The sequence below is a fragment of the Delphinus delphis genome, chromosome 13 (genome assembly GCF_949987515.2).
Source record: "Delphinus delphis chromosome 13, mDelDel1.2, whole genome shotgun sequence".
Taxonomy (NCBI): Eukaryota; Metazoa; Chordata; class Mammalia; order Artiodactyla; family Delphinidae; genus Delphinus; species Delphinus delphis.
The window spans coordinates 25,052,190-25,068,453 of NC_082695.1; the positions used below are offsets into that span (position 1 = coordinate 25,052,190).

At 50.3% G+C, this 16,264-nt stretch overlaps 1 protein-coding gene and 1 long non-coding RNA gene across 5 annotated transcripts in view; one reads left to right on the forward strand and one right to left on the reverse strand.

Annotated features, from left to right (window-relative positions):
• Window positions 1-8,139, reverse strand: part of LOC138414246 (uncharacterized) — a 59,997-nt gene extending 51,858 nt beyond the window's left edge. The window contains exon 1 of the long non-coding RNA XR_011246697.1: window positions 7,856-8,139. This is a non-coding gene — a long non-coding RNA (uncharacterized lncRNA). The remainder of the gene's footprint in view (window positions 1-7,855) is intronic.
• A 229-nt stretch (window positions 8,140-8,368) lies between these two features.
• UPB1 (beta-ureidopropionase 1) overlaps window positions 8,369-16,264 on the forward strand; it is a 32,568-nt gene continuing 24,672 nt past the window's right edge. For 2 of the 4 annotated variants that reach the window (XM_060028440.1, XM_060028442.1), the window contains exons 1-3: window positions 8,370-8,533; window positions 14,161-14,332; window positions 15,693-15,780. In XM_060028440.1, coding sequence (XP_059884423.1) covers window positions 8,430-8,533; window positions 14,161-14,332; window positions 15,693-15,780 — 364 coding nt within the window. In that variant the 5' untranslated portion in view covers window positions 8,370-8,429. Of the gene's footprint in view, window positions 8,534-14,160; window positions 14,333-15,692; window positions 15,781-16,264 lie in introns of all 4 variants that reach the window. The other 2 variants (XM_060028439.1, XM_060028441.1) reach the window with 2 other exon arrangements.

The following is a 16,264-nucleotide window of genomic DNA, read 5'->3' on the forward strand; positions in this document are numbered from 1 at the left end:
ACAGAAAGTTTTACTTATTCCTCCTTTAAATTCTACTCCTTCACCACTGGAACACCATCCACATTTATATATAACAGATGATTATACTATCTTAAGCTGGGTTGGAAGCCTGCAGGCTTGAATTATTTAAGAGAAAAACATTTCCACTTGTCCTGCCAAACACGTTGATCAATGTTCACTTAAGTGATGTAATCATCTCCTCTCATTTTGTAAGGTCTACTCTCTCTCTTCAGGTGACTAAGCAGTCTGCAATCTTCCTTCTTTTAATTAGATAATTTTCAGGCTTGTCTTACCCTTCCGGTTTTTACAACTTCATGCAATCATTTTCTCCTGTGAATACAGTAAAAGGTTTCATGGCTAGAATCTTTCTTTAGCACATGTCTCTAGAACTCGAGCTATCTTCCTGTACACTGGTACAGTGCGACCATTTATCTACTCTGGTGCCCCAGACAGACTGGCTACTCTGCAACGGTCACCTTTTTCTGCTTGCAATCTTGCTTTTCCTCCTTCTTGGATTGACCTTCCTGTGTCCTCCACACATCCTTCTGGCTCAGATGCTTGTTCTCCCACCTCTGGATCTGTGTGGCACTTTTGGTAATGTTATCACCTAACACTGTAAACACAGCTACTGTTTATTAAGCACTAACCATGTGCTGTCCCTGGAGTCTTATGTCTGTAATACAAACTACCCAGCTTTTCCTCCTACCCCCTCACAACACACCTCCCATCCCCTATGAATTCTGTCACTTAGAGGCCTAGCAGTGTCTTGCACACAGCAGGTGCTCAAGAAATAGGAGCCATTATTATGATTATGAGAACGAGCACCATATGACTTATTCATGTTTGACCCCAGTGCCTGGTACAGTGTCTGGCTCACTCAATACACGTTTATAAAACTAACCAATGAAGAGAATAAATGTTAAATGGCTATACGAGCCTTGTGAAACAAGCTGTGCAGCTTGCCATGGACTGCTAAAACTAACTCTTCAGAGTCTAGACAGGAAAAGTACCAAGTTAAGTAAAGCAGAGATGGGGCTGGGGAGCATGGAAGCACCGCCTAGAGGTCCAGGAGGATGCATGGTACCACGTTCAGAAAGCTCTTGCTGGCTATTGAGTGCAGAGGTTGATTATAGAAGACAGCCTCCTGTGGACTGATCTGAGCACAGGCCAGGATCAGTTTGGCTCCCACATGTAGATGGCATGGTCAGACCAACTCCCTTGATCAGGGAGAAATTTGGGACTGTAGGAAAGGCTCCTGATGATGAAGGGGGTACCTCATTCTTTGAGAATGGAAGCCTATACCTGCAGCACCCACAGAGACCCAAAGGTGAGTCTCTGGGGTCCTGGGATTTGGCAGTGGCAGGAAGTAGTCTGTGTTGGAATCTGGCAACAGCTAGCAGGGCCCAGTGAGCAGAATGAGACTCAAAGTCCAGATGCAAGTCTTTGGCAGTGCTAAGTTTAAAAGGGGCAGTGCACTGGGATGCCAGAGAGAGACCTGGATTTAAGGAAACAAAACCCAGATTCAGTTACTAAACTATAGTGCAAACAGGTTTAATGCCGCAAACATGGCAGACTAGTTATTTGATTTGGGGCATTAATTATTCAGGCAGGGCTAGCAGCAAAGTTGAAACCTGAAGTGGAACTCAGATTCTGGGACTAAGGACAGGACTTGCTAGTGGTAAGGTTGTTGGTGGGGCAGAGAACCTGGCACCTTACTATGATACTGCACACCCTCCACAATGGATAATTAACACACAGTACAGTCTCTCAGAGCACAAATTCTGCTTGGCTTCAGTGCTAAGGATTTTGAGACACCAGTTACCTATAGATGGTAGAGTACCACAAATCTGTTTGGTCTGGCTTAACAAATATCTAATTCTTTCTAAACACTTGTTTCACCCCTGGGCTGTACCTGCCTAGTCTCTTAATTCCACTACAGTGTTTCTCCCCTAACTGATCCCCAGATACAACCACTTCCAAGTTGAAATTACTCTTTCCTACCACAAGATAGTTGTTTCATCCTCTGATTCTGGGACCAAAACTCCTGTCACTATTAGGTCCCAGAATCTAGGTCCATACTACTAGCAATAAAAGTGGTCCTTGGACTTCCCTGGTGGCACAGTGGTTAAGAATCTGCCTGCCAATGCAGGGGACATGGGTTCAAGCCCTGGTCCGGGAAGATCCCACATGCCACAGAGCAACTAAGCCCATGCGCCACAACTACTGAGCCTGCACTCTAGAGCCTGCAAGCCACAACTACTAAAGCCCGCGCACCTAGAGCCCGTGCTCCGCAACAAGAGAAGCCACCACAATGAGAAGCCTGCACACCACAATGAAGAGTAGCCCCTGCTCACCACAACTAGAGAAAGCCCACACACGGCAGCGAAGACCCAATGCAGCCAAAAATAAATGAATTTTTAAAAAATTGGTCCTTTTCCATTAAAACCAACCAAACCAAACAAATACACTACAACAAATACTACTAGTACTACTACTACTACTACTACTACTACTACAATCTTCCCATCACCTGGTTCTTCAGTAAGAGCACTCTTCTTGACTTTCACTTCTTCAGATACCAAACTATCTTGTATTGGTCTATGGTCTGTTTGTGGCTCTTTGGATTTAATATCCCTAAGTTTTTTTTGGTTCATGTTAAAGCAATACATACAAATCATGGACTATCTGGTTCAACTACCCATCTGATGACTGACTTTCTTCTACAACACTCCCACCAAGTGGTCATCAGGACCATACTTGAATACTCAGAACGACTGAGAACTCACTGTCTGCAGAGGCAGCCAATTTCACCTTTGAATCACCTGCTGGAAATAACTGGGGCTGAAATATGCCTCCCTGAGTTTCTATCCATTGACTCCAGCTCCTCTCCTTAGGGCCATATGGAACAAATATAAACCTCTTATACATGGCCCCCTTCAGATATCTGAATAAAGTGACAATATCCTTCCTGAGTTTGTCTGCTTTGTTTTGCTAGTGCCTTCAACAATTTGTTGCTGTTAGATGTTCTCACCAACATCATCTCTTTCTTTTCTGGATGTATTCAAGATGATCTACATGCCTCGTATCTAGCCCAGAGCAAGACAGATTACAGATGTGTTCTGGACACTATACCTCTCATAATGCAACCTAAGACTATATCATCTTTTTTGCAGCTACAACACACTACTGACTCACACTGAGCTTATAATCCGCCAAATACCCCTAAATGCCACACGTATTGCTACTAATCCCACTGCATAGGTATACAATTGTTTTAGGGAGAGCAGGAAGTAGAGAGGAAGGTTCATTTAAGAAGATTCATTTACCACATTGAAACTTCATGAAATCTGGGTCCCAAAAACTCAACCTGGGATTTTGCATTCCTAATGATACACCAGCCTGTGCTTACTTAGTTTGCTAGCCCAAATGATTAGACAAACTAGTGATGGGTCATGGACTAGATTTCAGCTTAGGCTAGTCAGCTTTGATTTATTTCATGGCTTCCCTCAGAATGCAGCCTTCTTTAAAATTACTCGTCTTTCAAATGTATGCTATTTATTACCAGAAGAACTGGCGGAAAGAGTATAAATGATTCAATGCAAAGGCATTACCACCACTGGAAAAAATACCTCAAAGATAAGCATCCAGTACATTAAGGATGGTATATTTATGATTTTCCATGGGAATATTATATCTAAATACCTTTTCCCTGATTAAAAATACCTTGTAGCAATAAAGATTTTCAAAGATATTTCCACTTAGCTTATTGGATTAGTTCAAAGAAAGTAGAGTGGGTATTATCCTCATTTATAGATGGAGAAACAGACCCAGAAAGGTCATGACTTGTCCTGGCATAGAACCAGGAGTGAACCCCAAGTCCTTGGATTTCTAGTCCAGTGCAATTCCCATGGCACTCGATAACACAAGGGTGGCCCAGTCCTGGCCTTAAGGCACTAATATCCAAGGAGTTCTCCATTAGCTGTTAGCCACATGTGCTCTACTTGCCCTTGCCATACAGATAAAAAGAGGTCTCAGTGAAAAGATAAAAAGTTGTTACAACACTTAAGAGATGCAAACTCTAGCAATCATAAAATCATAAAATTTATGAGAATTAGTCCAATACCTTTAACTTTATAGATTAGGAAGAGATATCAAGTAATTTATCTAAAGCTGCAGTTACCTAATACCAAAACCAGGATTAGAACTTATTTATATATACCCAATTCAATGTTCTTTGTTATACTATATTGTTTCTCAAAATACATGTAGGCAGCTCTCTGTTAGCTATAGCTAGGACATTTCTGAAAATGAGGTCTGATGTATGTTATCTACAACTCAAGAATGTGATGGCTAAAGATCCTGCCAAACTCCTAATCCAAGTGACTATGGGCTAGGAGATAATCAGAGAGGGATGAATCATGACATACTGAACTGGCAACTTCCGAGTAAACAGAGCTATGCTATATGAAGTAGCCCCTAAGGATGGACTTCTTTCCCCCAACAGCAATACTGGTATTGGAACCACTCAAGGACTTGGACTACTTGTGTCCTAGATGACCAGGGTTTAAAGACAGCTGAGAGTCTTACTGAAAGGAAAGGATTATGAATGTGCCACAGCTAAGGGTGGTCTTTTTAAAAAGCAGGCTAAGGGACTTCCATGGTGGTCCAGTGGGTAAGACTCCATGCTCCCAATGCAGGGGGCGTGGGTTCGATCCCAGGTCGGGGAACTAGATCCTGCATGCATGCCGCAACTAAAGAGTTCGCATGCCGCAACTAAAAGGTCCCACATGCCACATCAAGACCTGGCACAGCCAAAATAATTAATTAAAAAAAAAAGCAGGCTAAATATACAGCTACAAAAGGACCCGGTAAATGACTATATAAACATTTATAATATTGATGTGGTGTTCAATTTGCTTCAACAATCATTTGTCCAAAGACATGTCATACTTCTATCCTCAAGAAACTTAACAGATTCGATATTATGGAAACACAGAGGTGGGAACTCAAGCAAGCCTGAGGAGCCAGGAAAGGATTTATTGAAGAGGAGACACCTGATGAATCTTAAGGTTTGGGTGAGAATTTACTAGGTGAAGAAGCCAAGCAAAGACACAGGCATGAAAAGGTATGGAGGGTTTGTGCAACTAGAAACAGTCTGACAGTGCTGGAGCCCAAAGTATGGGCAGGGAAGAGTTATAGCATGAGATGAGGCCAAATCAGAGGGCCTGATGCCATGCCCTCTAGGACTTCGGCCTAAACTAATGAAGTGCCACTGAAGAACAGATCACCCTGGGAACCAAGGCTGAGGAGGAATTTGAAGTTGGGAGGCAGGAAGACTGATCATGTTGGTTGAAGTAATTTAAATGGTGAGAGCCTGTACACAGATGTATAAGTAGCAATAGGAATGTATACGATGTATCAGATAGGTCATATTCCAGAAAAAATGAGGCCATTGAATGTTTTCTGAGGGGTGGGGTCTCCTGACTTAAATATTTCTCTCAGGGCTTTTTCTCATGTCTGACACTTTCATCATCAGAGGTTCCTTCTGTAGGATCTCCCCCACTAAAATGGAGGTGATCACTGCATTTTATTGTTGCTCAGCTAACATTAAGATGGATTATGAGGGACTTCCCTGGCAGTCCAGTGGTTAAGACTCCGCGCTTCCAATGCAGGGGCACGCGAGTTCAATCTCTGGTCGGGGAACTAAGATCCCACATTGCCACACAGCCAAAAAAAACCAAAAAGAGATGGGCTATGAAAGTTCACTGGGAGTAAAGAAGGCCTTGCAGGGATGGGCAGGATTAGTGATGAGGGGAGAAGCAAGGGACTCAAAGCAAAAACAAGGGACAAAAGTTCAGACTGCTCAAAAGGAGACAGTGAAATTCCATGTCACCATTTTGGCTGGGCTGGCCCTGTCCTGCTACAAAATCCATTTTCAGGCAGCTTGAGTGTGTTATTCCGAAACTCTTTCATGTGAGCCACTTAAAGTCTACACAAGGATAATAATATTAACAATAAAATACACTCTAGCAAAGAAAGAAGAACTATGACTTCTGAGCTAAGGAACACCATATAGGGACAAGTTAACCCAGACACTGGACCTTTAGAAAGTTTCCTAGAAATCGGGTCACTTAAGATCTTTTCGCCCTTGACTATAAGTGAAATATTGGCGCCTGTATTTTCATTTCCAGTAAGTATCATGTTTAACTTGGAAATCTGACAAATACCAAGAACTCCTGCCCCATAGTTCACAGTATTACTGCGAGGATCAAATGGGACAAAAAGAGGCAAAAGCTTTTGTGTGCTGTAAGGCTAAATGAGGTCATAGGCAGTCCCTCTGGTTCATAGGAGAAAAGAGGAAGATGGGGTCTCCATGTCATGGCCCTTGCAAGGACTGCTCACAAACAACGATCATAAAATCGTTCAAATCTTCCAAATGTTGATGAGCGGAGTCCACAGCACCTTAAGTACCTTCCCTAAGGATTAAAATTAACATACATTGTGAATTTAAAAGTAACACCTCGGCCTTCCCTGGTGGCGCAATGGTTAAGAATCCGCCTGCCAATGCAGGGGACATGGGTTCGAGCCCCGGTCCGGGAAGATACCACATGCCGCGGAGTGGCTGGGCCCGTGAGCCATGGCCGCTGAGCCTGCACGTCCAGAGCCTGTGCTCCGCAATGGGAGAGGCCACAACAGTGAGAGGCCCGCGTACCGCAAAAAAAAAAAAAAAAAAAAAAAAAGATGTTAGTTTTAGAGGGACAACTAAGGATAGACATCAGAGGTAAGGAGTAAAGTTAGAAGACTGGCAGCAATTCAAGCAAAAGATGACATACTGCAGGCATGAGGTGGGAGAAGGAAGGATTTTAGCAAAAGTCAGGAGATAAATTTAGCAGAAGTTGATTGCATGGGGGAAAAAAAGAACATGGAGGAGTTGGGGATGACTCCCAAAGGCTTAGCAAATGAGTGGGCAACAAGGCCATTAACTAAACTAGGAAATACCATACAGAAGACAAGAGCAGGGCGGAAGAAGGGGGGTTCAAATTCCCTCTGAGGCATTTTGAGTCGGCAATGAATCCTCTCCTTTGAGGCCTTAAACGATTTCCCCTTCTAAGCCAGAAATCACCCCTTCCTCTGAGCTCCACGGCACCTAGTATACCGTTTCCACACCGAATTATTTAAATCTGCAGTAATTACAAAGTTTGTCCCTACCTTAAATCACAGAGGAAAGGTACTAGGTCTTGCTGCTCTGTGCAATGCCCTTATCTCGGAGCCTCAGACACAGCAAGCCTTCAAAGTCTGCATTCTTGAAATGCGGCTCCATCAGATACTGGAAACTGCCCGTGAACATGCATTAAATCAATGACCCAAACCTGTGCGTGAGAGGCTTCTGTAACGTCTCTAAAGCCTTGGGCCCCACAGCACCTACTCTGAGCTCCCTGTGTGTTCATCTTATCTGATGTTTAAACAACCCCGCTCGGCAGCGGGATTCCGGTCCACAGAGAAGCAACAGAAGCCCCGCGCCTGGGGTATCAAGGCCTGCAGGTGGCTGACCAGGTTGTCCCTGCCAGCGCCTGCCCCGTCGGGCCGGGTGGGCCAGGCCTGGGGGCTCCTCGGGTTCTGGGGGGGCCCACCGTGGCCTCTGGGCGGCGGCCCCAACCCCCCCCAGGGGGCCATGAGGACACCTAGCCACTCGCCCGCCCGCCCCGCGCGGACCGCCCCGCGCTTGGTGGTATCAGCCCCATGACGGCGTGAGGGTCCCTGGGTGGGGGCACGCGGCCCGGCCCCTCAACTCTAGAAACCTGGCCCCGGAAGGCAGTAGTGAGGCCTCCGGCCCGGGGCTCAGCTCGTCCTGTACCTCTGTCTGCGTCCCGGGCGCTGCGCTGGAGCCTGAGGGCTTGACGGGAAGGCCCCGCAACGGTCCGTTCACCTCAGGCCCGCCGCAGTCCTGCAGGACGCATCCTGGCCACTCTCGCCGCCTCTCTGCGTCCTCCGTCCCGACCCTCGGGGCGGGAACCTGAGGTGAGGAGAGCGAGAGACAAGCACGCGGCCCGGGCACCTGAGCGAGGGCCTCTGAGGGCGGCTGGCGGACGGTCAGTCAGGCAGTCAGGCCAGCGGGAGCCACAGCGCTGACGCGCGAGACTCCTGCGTCCCTTGTGGACGGGGCGTGGCCGGCGCGTGCCGAAGGAGGCGGGAAGGGCAAGGGGCGGTGCCACCCGCGACGTCCTGGGGCGCTGATTGGAGGCGCGCTGCTGATGTGTGAGGAGGGGGCGTGTCCCCACGTGAGCTCTCGGGTGCCGAGGGCGCTGGAGTAGAGGGGATGGCGCGTGCGCGGTCCTGGCTGTCTGCCGCAGCCTTGTCCGCCTGCTCCTCTTCCTGGGGGCAAAGGCCGTCAGGCAGTTTGCGTCTGAAGAAACGTTCGGACTTCAGCCATGGCCGGGGCTGGATTTGAGTCGCTGGAGCGGTGCTTGGAGAAGCATCTACCACCCGCAGACCTGCAGGAGGTCAAACGCATTCTCTATGGCAAAGAGACCAGGTGTGGGGCCTAGAGTGGGAAGGTGGGGGACCTTGGGGCCAGCGGGTGTGGGTCTGGGGAACCAGGCAGAGTGCTTCAGTATCGGAAGGGCTCTACAAGGGCGCGGGTGAAGTACTGAATTGGCGAGCTGAGACCCTAGGAGGTCTAGATGTGACAGCTCTGGGAGCTCAGAGTTGCACAACCGAGAGTGAACTTTACAAGCCTAGAGGGAAAGAACGGTTTTTACTCTTTGTGCTTTCTCTGTGACCACCCAGCTCTCTTTCCCAGCTTCCAGTGACCAGCTTCTTCCCCAGAGCCAGGCCTGCCCTCTAGGTGTCTGTCTAGATCATTACCTCCTGTCAGAGCCCCCACCTCCTCCTTCCTGCAGTGACCCAGCCTCTGGCGGACCCTTGGAGGGAGAGGCCTCTGAATCTGGTTGGCGAAGGAACTTTTCCCACTGGCAAGCCACAGGAGTTAGTTCCCATGCTCAGAGCAAATTTTTTCCACTCCCAGCCAGCTGTGTGCATCACTAGGACTTTCTGAGGGCAGTGCACTGCTGGACGCTGGGCATACAGAGCTGGAAGACACTTCCCCTTCCACTCTTGTTTCTCTTCAGTCCACTTTTCTCAAAGCAACCAGAAGATGTAAATCATATCCTGCTTAAAACTCTATCAGGGATTCCCACAGCCCTTAGAATGTAATGCAAACTCTGACCCCATGCAACTCCTGACTAAACGTCCTTCCACTTTCTTGCCCATTTGTGGGCTCCCCCAATCCAGCCAGACTGCGCACTCCCTGCCCTTGTGGCAGTGACCTTGAGGCAGGAACCTGATCAGCTCACCTGAAACTGGAGAGTGTTGATTGGATCAGAGATTCCCAGCCACCAGCTGACGTGGAGTTCCTGCAGGGAGGCCAGACCTCAGAGTCTCAGGTGTTTTCATAGCTAGTGGATGGTAAAGGTAGAACAGCTGCCTTTCCGGGTGGGCATGGTACAGAACGTTGTCCAAAATGGCTCTTAGTACCCAAAGAGGGGTGCCCGGGACTTCAAGTCCCCTCCAGTGTGCTCATGCTGGATTACTGCTTCCCACCACATGTGTAAAGGCTTGTCAGGGGGGAAGCCTCTTAGAATTGAGGCTCCTAAAGAAGGTGTCCTGAAGCAGGGGGTGTCTCAGGGTGTTTAAGGGTGAGGTGGGCATGTTCCCCTGGGAAAAGACAGAGCTCGTGGGTGTCAGGGAGAGTCTTAGGAAAATAGAAATAAGTTTCCCACGTAGGGGACTTGCTGGGACCCATTCTAGAGCTCAGAGTAAGGACTGCCTTGTAAAAGGGACTTTGTGTGCACATTTGGATCGCTCCAGGGTGGGGAAGGATTGGACTGGGAGGTAAAATGGGAGCCAAATTCCATTAATCAGTGACCACCAGGCCTCCTCCTGGGGCTTGGCTCACAATAACTGAGTAAGTGGTTCCCCTTTTCCATTCTTTATCCTTTTCCCTTTTCTTGGTTCTGTTCCACCCAGAACTGAGCCCCTTCCAAGCTTCACCTCCAGGGTATAAACCTTTGTACTTGTGATTGAGTGGGATTTGGCTATGAACAGACTGCAAAGTGAAGGTAGAAAATTAGTCATTTAGGGACTTCCCTGGTGGCGCAGTGGTTAAGAATCTGCCTGCCAATGCAGGGGACACAGGTTTGAGCCCTGGTCCGGGAAGATCCCACATGCCTCAGAGCAACTAAGCCCGTGTGCCACAACTACTGAGCCTGCGCTCTAGAGCCCACGAGCCACAACTACTGAGCCCACATGCCTAGATCCAGTGCTCCGCAACAAGAGAAGCCACCACAATGAGAAGCGCGTGCAATGCAACGAAGAGCAGCCCCCACTCACAGCAACTAGAGAAGGCCCGTGCGCAGCAACAGACCCAACGCAGCCACAAATAAATAAATAAATTTATTAAAAAGAAAAGAAAAAAAAAAAGAAAAGAAAAGAAAATTAGTCATTTAAAAATTCTTCTGTTCACTTCTCATGGCCTGTCTCGGGCATGGCTGCCTCTATGAATGCCTGGTGGACCTGAATCCTCAGCCCCTCCCCTGGACTCCCCCTTTGCTCCACACAAGACCAGCTTCCCACCCCAATAATTGCTGCGCCCAACACAAAGATGATGCTTAGTAAATGTTTGCTAAGTGAATGAGCTAAATGGGCCTTTGCCTGTGCCAGACAGATGAAATCCCCAGAGAACATCAACTCTCAGTTTTAAGACAGCCAGAACCAAGAAACATTTATTCATTCAACAAACATTTATTGTTTATTTTTGTCCTGGGCACTAGAGGTACAAGGATGGGTTAGCCACGGTTCCTACTCTCGAGGGACTTTCTGTCTTTTGATGGTTGTCCTACATCATGGTTCTGAAGACCAGAAGTACAAAATCAAGGTGTTGGCAGGAATAGTCTTCCAAAGATTCTAGGGGAGAATCCTTCCATGCCTTTTCTAGTTTCTGTGGCTTCTGGCGTTCCTTGGCTTGTGGCAGCATCACTCCAGTCTCTGCTTCTGTCTTCACTTGGTCTTTTCTCCCTGTGTCTCTTCTCTGGGCGTTTCTTAGCCCGTCACTGGATTTAGGGCTCACCCGGGTAATACAGGATGATCTTATCTTGAGATCCTTAATTACATCCACAAAGACTCTTTTTCCAAATAAGGTCCCATTCACAGGTTCTGAGCATTAGGACGTTGGACATATCTTTTGGAGGGGCCACAGGTCAGCCCACTACAGAGATTCTGCAGAGGTGGGCATCAGGGTGGAGGGAGGCTGGGTTTGGGATTGTCCTAGAGATGGTCGTTCCAGGTGGAGGAGTGGGTGCAGAGTAGGAATCTGGGGGTCCCAGTGTTAAAGGGGCAGAGGAGGTGGAGATTTTGTGGTAGACTCTAGAGGTAAGGATGCGGGGGGGACCCTAGGGCCAGTATCAAGGATGCTGATTGGGACAGGGACAGAGTGTCAGGTGGCTCAAGGAGGTCTGTAAGGATGGGGACAGCAGGGAGTCCACTGGCTTTAGCAACCAGTAGGCTGGTGGTTCCAGAACAAGAGAGGCCTGTGTAGAGCACGCTTTCCCTTTTTTCTTTTTTTCTGGTTTTTTAATGGGAGAGACTCAAACAGCTGTCATGGTGAATGTGGCAGGTCTGCAGGAGACAGGGAGAGATGTCCAAAGTGGGTATATCGTTAAGTGAAAAAGGCATGAAGGGACTTCCCTGGTGATCCAGTGGTTAAGACTCTGTGCTTTCAATGCAGTGGGGCACAGATTCAATCCCTGGTCAGGGACCTAAGATCCCACATGCTGCTTGGCGCGGCCAAAAACAAAAATAAAGGCAGAGTAGAACATACAGAAGGACACCTTTGTATGTGTAACATACACGCATATCAAAAATATTGGAAAGATACATAAGACATTGTTAAGGGGGTTGTCTCTAGGTTCTGAGATGGAGGGGAACTCATTTTACATTTTCTACTGTTTGATTTTTTTCCCCCCATGAGCATGTGTTTCTTTTGTAACAAAGCTCTGGTTTAATTATTTAAAATGCTGATGGTAAAGAGCCATTAGAGGGGAAAGAGAAGTTCCAGAAGCGAGAGCTTGCCAAGGAAGCTGGGGCTGGGCTCCCTTGGGCAAGGTCTGCCTTGACCTCGCTGGAAAAGGGGGTGCCCCGGGGAAAGGCCAGGGGATGTGTGGAGCCAGGACAGGAAGTGATGGGCTTTCCTCCTTGAAGTTGTAGGTGAGGCCCCCAGGGTGGGGGCCTTAGTATCAGGATGAGGGGCAGAGGGGCAAGAGCCAACTATGGGGACCAAGGGAGGGTTGGGGGCAGCACGGAGCCCCCTTTGTGAGGTTGTGGCCCATTTGCTGGTCTCCACCACGGCTGGTCGGTGCCACGCCACATCCTTGAGCCAAGCCTTTGGTGGACACAGCACATGGTTAGAGAATGGGGCTCGAGGGCCAGTTGGGTTCTCCAGGATGAAGCAGGCAGGATTGGGTGAAGGAATGCCAGGGTAACTGGAGGGTGGGGAAACCTTCAGGTAGTGGCCAGACAGTGAGGGGTGCTGGGGAGAGGTAGAGCCCAGAAGGTAGTGGAGGCCTGGCCTGCATGGCCTAGGGGACGGGTGTCTGCAGGGAGCTGTGGGCAGGGATGGGAATGGAGGCAGGGAGGTCGAGCATCGTGGAATGACGGGGCTGAGTGTTGAAGGTAGAAACGTGGGGAGAGCTGACAGCTGCAGTCAGTGGGTGGGGAGAGTTAGCCAGAGGATGAAGGACCCCTTCCAGGTGATGGTTACAGCTGGGCTTGCAAACCTGAGGCGAGCTTTTCCACCTGATGCCTTCCTGGTTGACAGTGCAGGCTGAGGACGGCCTACCAGGACCACTCCCAAGGGCAGCCGGCCCCCAGGCCTTCCTTCTTGTCCTGGCCACCATGGTGACTTGTCCGGGGGAGTGGGGGCGTCTGCCTGCAGGTGGGGGACTGTCTCTGAGGCAGTCATGGCAACAGGAGGCGCAGTGTGGGCACTGCTGCTATTTCTAACCTGCTGAAGCACACGGAACCCTGACTAGTTGAAAAGCAGGCTGATTGTCAGGGGTGGAACCCAACTCCGAGCTGTCAGGGCCATCACAGGGAAACTGCCTGGCAGGGGGCGGTGGCAGGGGGCTCAGGCTGACAGGGCTGTGATTTTGAAAGGAATGTCTTTAAGAAAGTGGTTTAAAGTAGGAGAGAAATATTATTAGATAATGGTTGTCAGGTTATTTTTTGATGCATTCTCTGGGTATTTCATAACCACCGTGCCCCTAGGTGGTAAGGCCTTCCTGGCTGGGGGCCCTGTCCCATGCCCCTGCGGGTTTCACCCCTGGGCCAGGCACAAAACGGGCCATGTGGCCCATGGTCACTTTGGTGGGAGGTTTTATAAATAATCAACTTGCTTCTGTTAATAAATCGCAAACAGGGATGAGCCCTTCAGCCTTTGGTCTGGACATCTGGGCCCCGCCACGCTCACCCAGCATCGGGCACGGAGCTGCCCTCTCCCCTGGCGGGAAGCAGGACAGGATGGGGTGGGGGTGTCACCAAAGACTTGTAATCCTTAGTGGCAAATGGCCACGGGACCCTCCGTCCTGCTGTCGTCCTGGCCTCTCTTCCTAACCGGCTCCCAGCCTCCTTCTCGACAGCTCCTTTGTCTCATCATGACCTGCTGCAGCCCCCAGGCTCAGCACGGTCCTCTCACTCTAGTCCACAGACATTTTTGGGAATCTGTTCCCTCTCTCCTGTGCTGCCTGCTGAGACTTCAATTCCCGCCACCACCACCTCCACCACCACCACCCCTGATTTCAGCAGCTCCAGCATCAACCTTGTGACTAGTTTCCCTGCTGCCCCCTCCCCACTGCCCTCCTCCGCCCAGCCTGACCATGCCGTTCCCAGCTCCAGTCTCCCCAGGGAAGCCCGTTCTCCACCCACCGGGCCCAATGCTCCAGCCCCGCCTCAGCTTCCCACATGTGGCCGAGGCCCTGGCCCTGGCCGGCTGCTGGGCCTTCTTGCCGGGACGCTCCCACCTCTTCTCTGTCTGAGGAGTGACTCTGGAGGGTCATTAAATGCAGCAGACCTCAGGCAGATCATGTCCCCTCTTTCCTGCCTGTTTAGGAAGCTCGACCTGCCCAGCAGGGCTTTTGAAGCCGCCTCCAAAGGGGACTTTGAGCTGCAGGGCTATGCCTTTCAGGCTGTGACGGAGCAGCAGAGGAGGCCCCGGATCGTGCGCATGGGGCTTGTTCAGAACAGAACCCCCCTCCCCGCGGACACCCCTGTGGTGAAACAGGTTTGGCCTCTTTTGACTGTGAATACATAAACGGGCAGCGGGGCCGCTCTGTGTTTTGAACTCGATCTTGTCCCCGGATGGTTGCCCAGCGGCTCTGCCCTGGCCCCCACTTCCTTCCAGCCATGTCTCTTGCTTTTCTTTCTCTTCTGGCTCCTACCCTTTCTCTGCCTTCCTCTCACTCCTCACTATTCTGTCCACCTTCCTTTCCACTTCCTCTCCTGTGATCGAGCTGAAGTTCCGTTTACCAGTTGGGAGGGTGCCCCTGTGACTCACGCGCTCTCCGTGGAACTGCCTCTCGGGCTCCTACCGGCACACACCAGTCAGGACCCATCTGTCCACCGTGTGTCCCTCTGCCTGGATCCTAAGATCCCCAGACGTTGGTCAGATTGTGAATATGTCTCCTCAGCCCAGGTTGTCAGGTCATCGGGGGGCAGGGATGCTGTCATCACCACCCCCCAGAGCCTAGAAGCACGCTTGGCACCCAGCAGTCATCCGCGGGGCCCCGTGCACGCAGTCCCTCAAGGGAGACCGAGCATCCATCAGGAAGCATTTGTGGTCTCTGGGTTTTCAGCCTGGTTCCTCTGGTCTGTCTTTGAACAAACACTTCTGAATGTCTCCTGGGAGCCAGACGTCATGCTGAGCACAGAGAACTTGAGGACACTGCTCCCAAGGAGCTCGTGGGGTCATGGGAGTGTCAGTGGAGGAATGTGACAGCACAGTGGGAACAGCGCCACCATAGGGACACACACAGGCCGGGGAGAATGCAGGTACCCCAATTCTCGGCCCCTTGCTGGAAGAGCTACCCCTCTGTGGGCAACACGTGTTGTGGATAACACATCCAGGGAATTTTGGGCGGGGAAAGGGAGCACGTTCTGGCAGAGGGCACAGCTGGGAAAGGTGAGTCATTGGAAGACACCATACATATGGGAGAACAGAAGTGGCAGGACAAAGCATCCCCGAAGCTGTGGATGCAGGAAGTCATAAGCGGACTGGGTCCTGGGGGGTAGGGGGCGAGGGAGCAGTTAACCCAGGGGATGGTTGTGGTGTGTGGTGGGCCCACTGAGTGTGGCCCCTATCGCAGTAAGCACTCACATCCTCACGTCCTCCTCTTAGCAACCCCCGAGGTGGGTAGTGTTCTCCCCATTCTCCAGTCAAGGAAACCGAGGCTTAGCGAGGCAGCATTGAGTGTGTGTGGGACCCCAGAGCCTCTGCACCGCCACCTTTGACTGCAGAATTGGACCCAAGGACAGTCCAACATACCAGAACCTCCCACCCTCCTCGTCCTCTTGCAGCCGGCCACGTGGGTGTTGAGTTCTAAAGATGGTCTCAACCAACTAATCCTCGCTGTTTAAATTGCCAGGTCACTGCCCTGCACAGACGCATCGAGGCCATCGTAGAGGTGGCTGCCATGTGTGGAGTCAACATCATCTGTTTCCAGGAAGCATGGAGTAAGTCTCTCTCGGGGTGCTTTCTCTGCTGCCTTCAGTGCTGTCTTATCTCCACGTCGCCAAGAGTGTCTGCTGCTTGATTTCTTAAAATCTCCTTTCTTTTGTCATCCATAGAAAGGTTCTTTGTCAACAACACCAGCAGCCCCAGAACCCCAGCCTTCCTCCTCCTCACGTGCCTCAGTCTCTCGTCTGAGCCTCAGCCTTCCTCCCAAACTTGAATCCGTTTACTCCTTCCTCTCACCTCCTTACCTCTGCCCTGATCCAAGGCATGTCAGCATCTCCTCAGCTTCTGTAATCGCCTCCAGCTGGTCTTCTCCACTCTGGCCCCTTCTAACTGGCTGCCCACACCTTCTAGGAAAGATCTGTATGAAAACTCTGCACTGCATCATCTGTTCCTCCCCATCTCTGCCGGGCTCTGCCCTGACCTTCTGATACTTTACTCCCCTCCCCCGAGGCCACTGCGCCCACTGTTCCCTCCACCCAG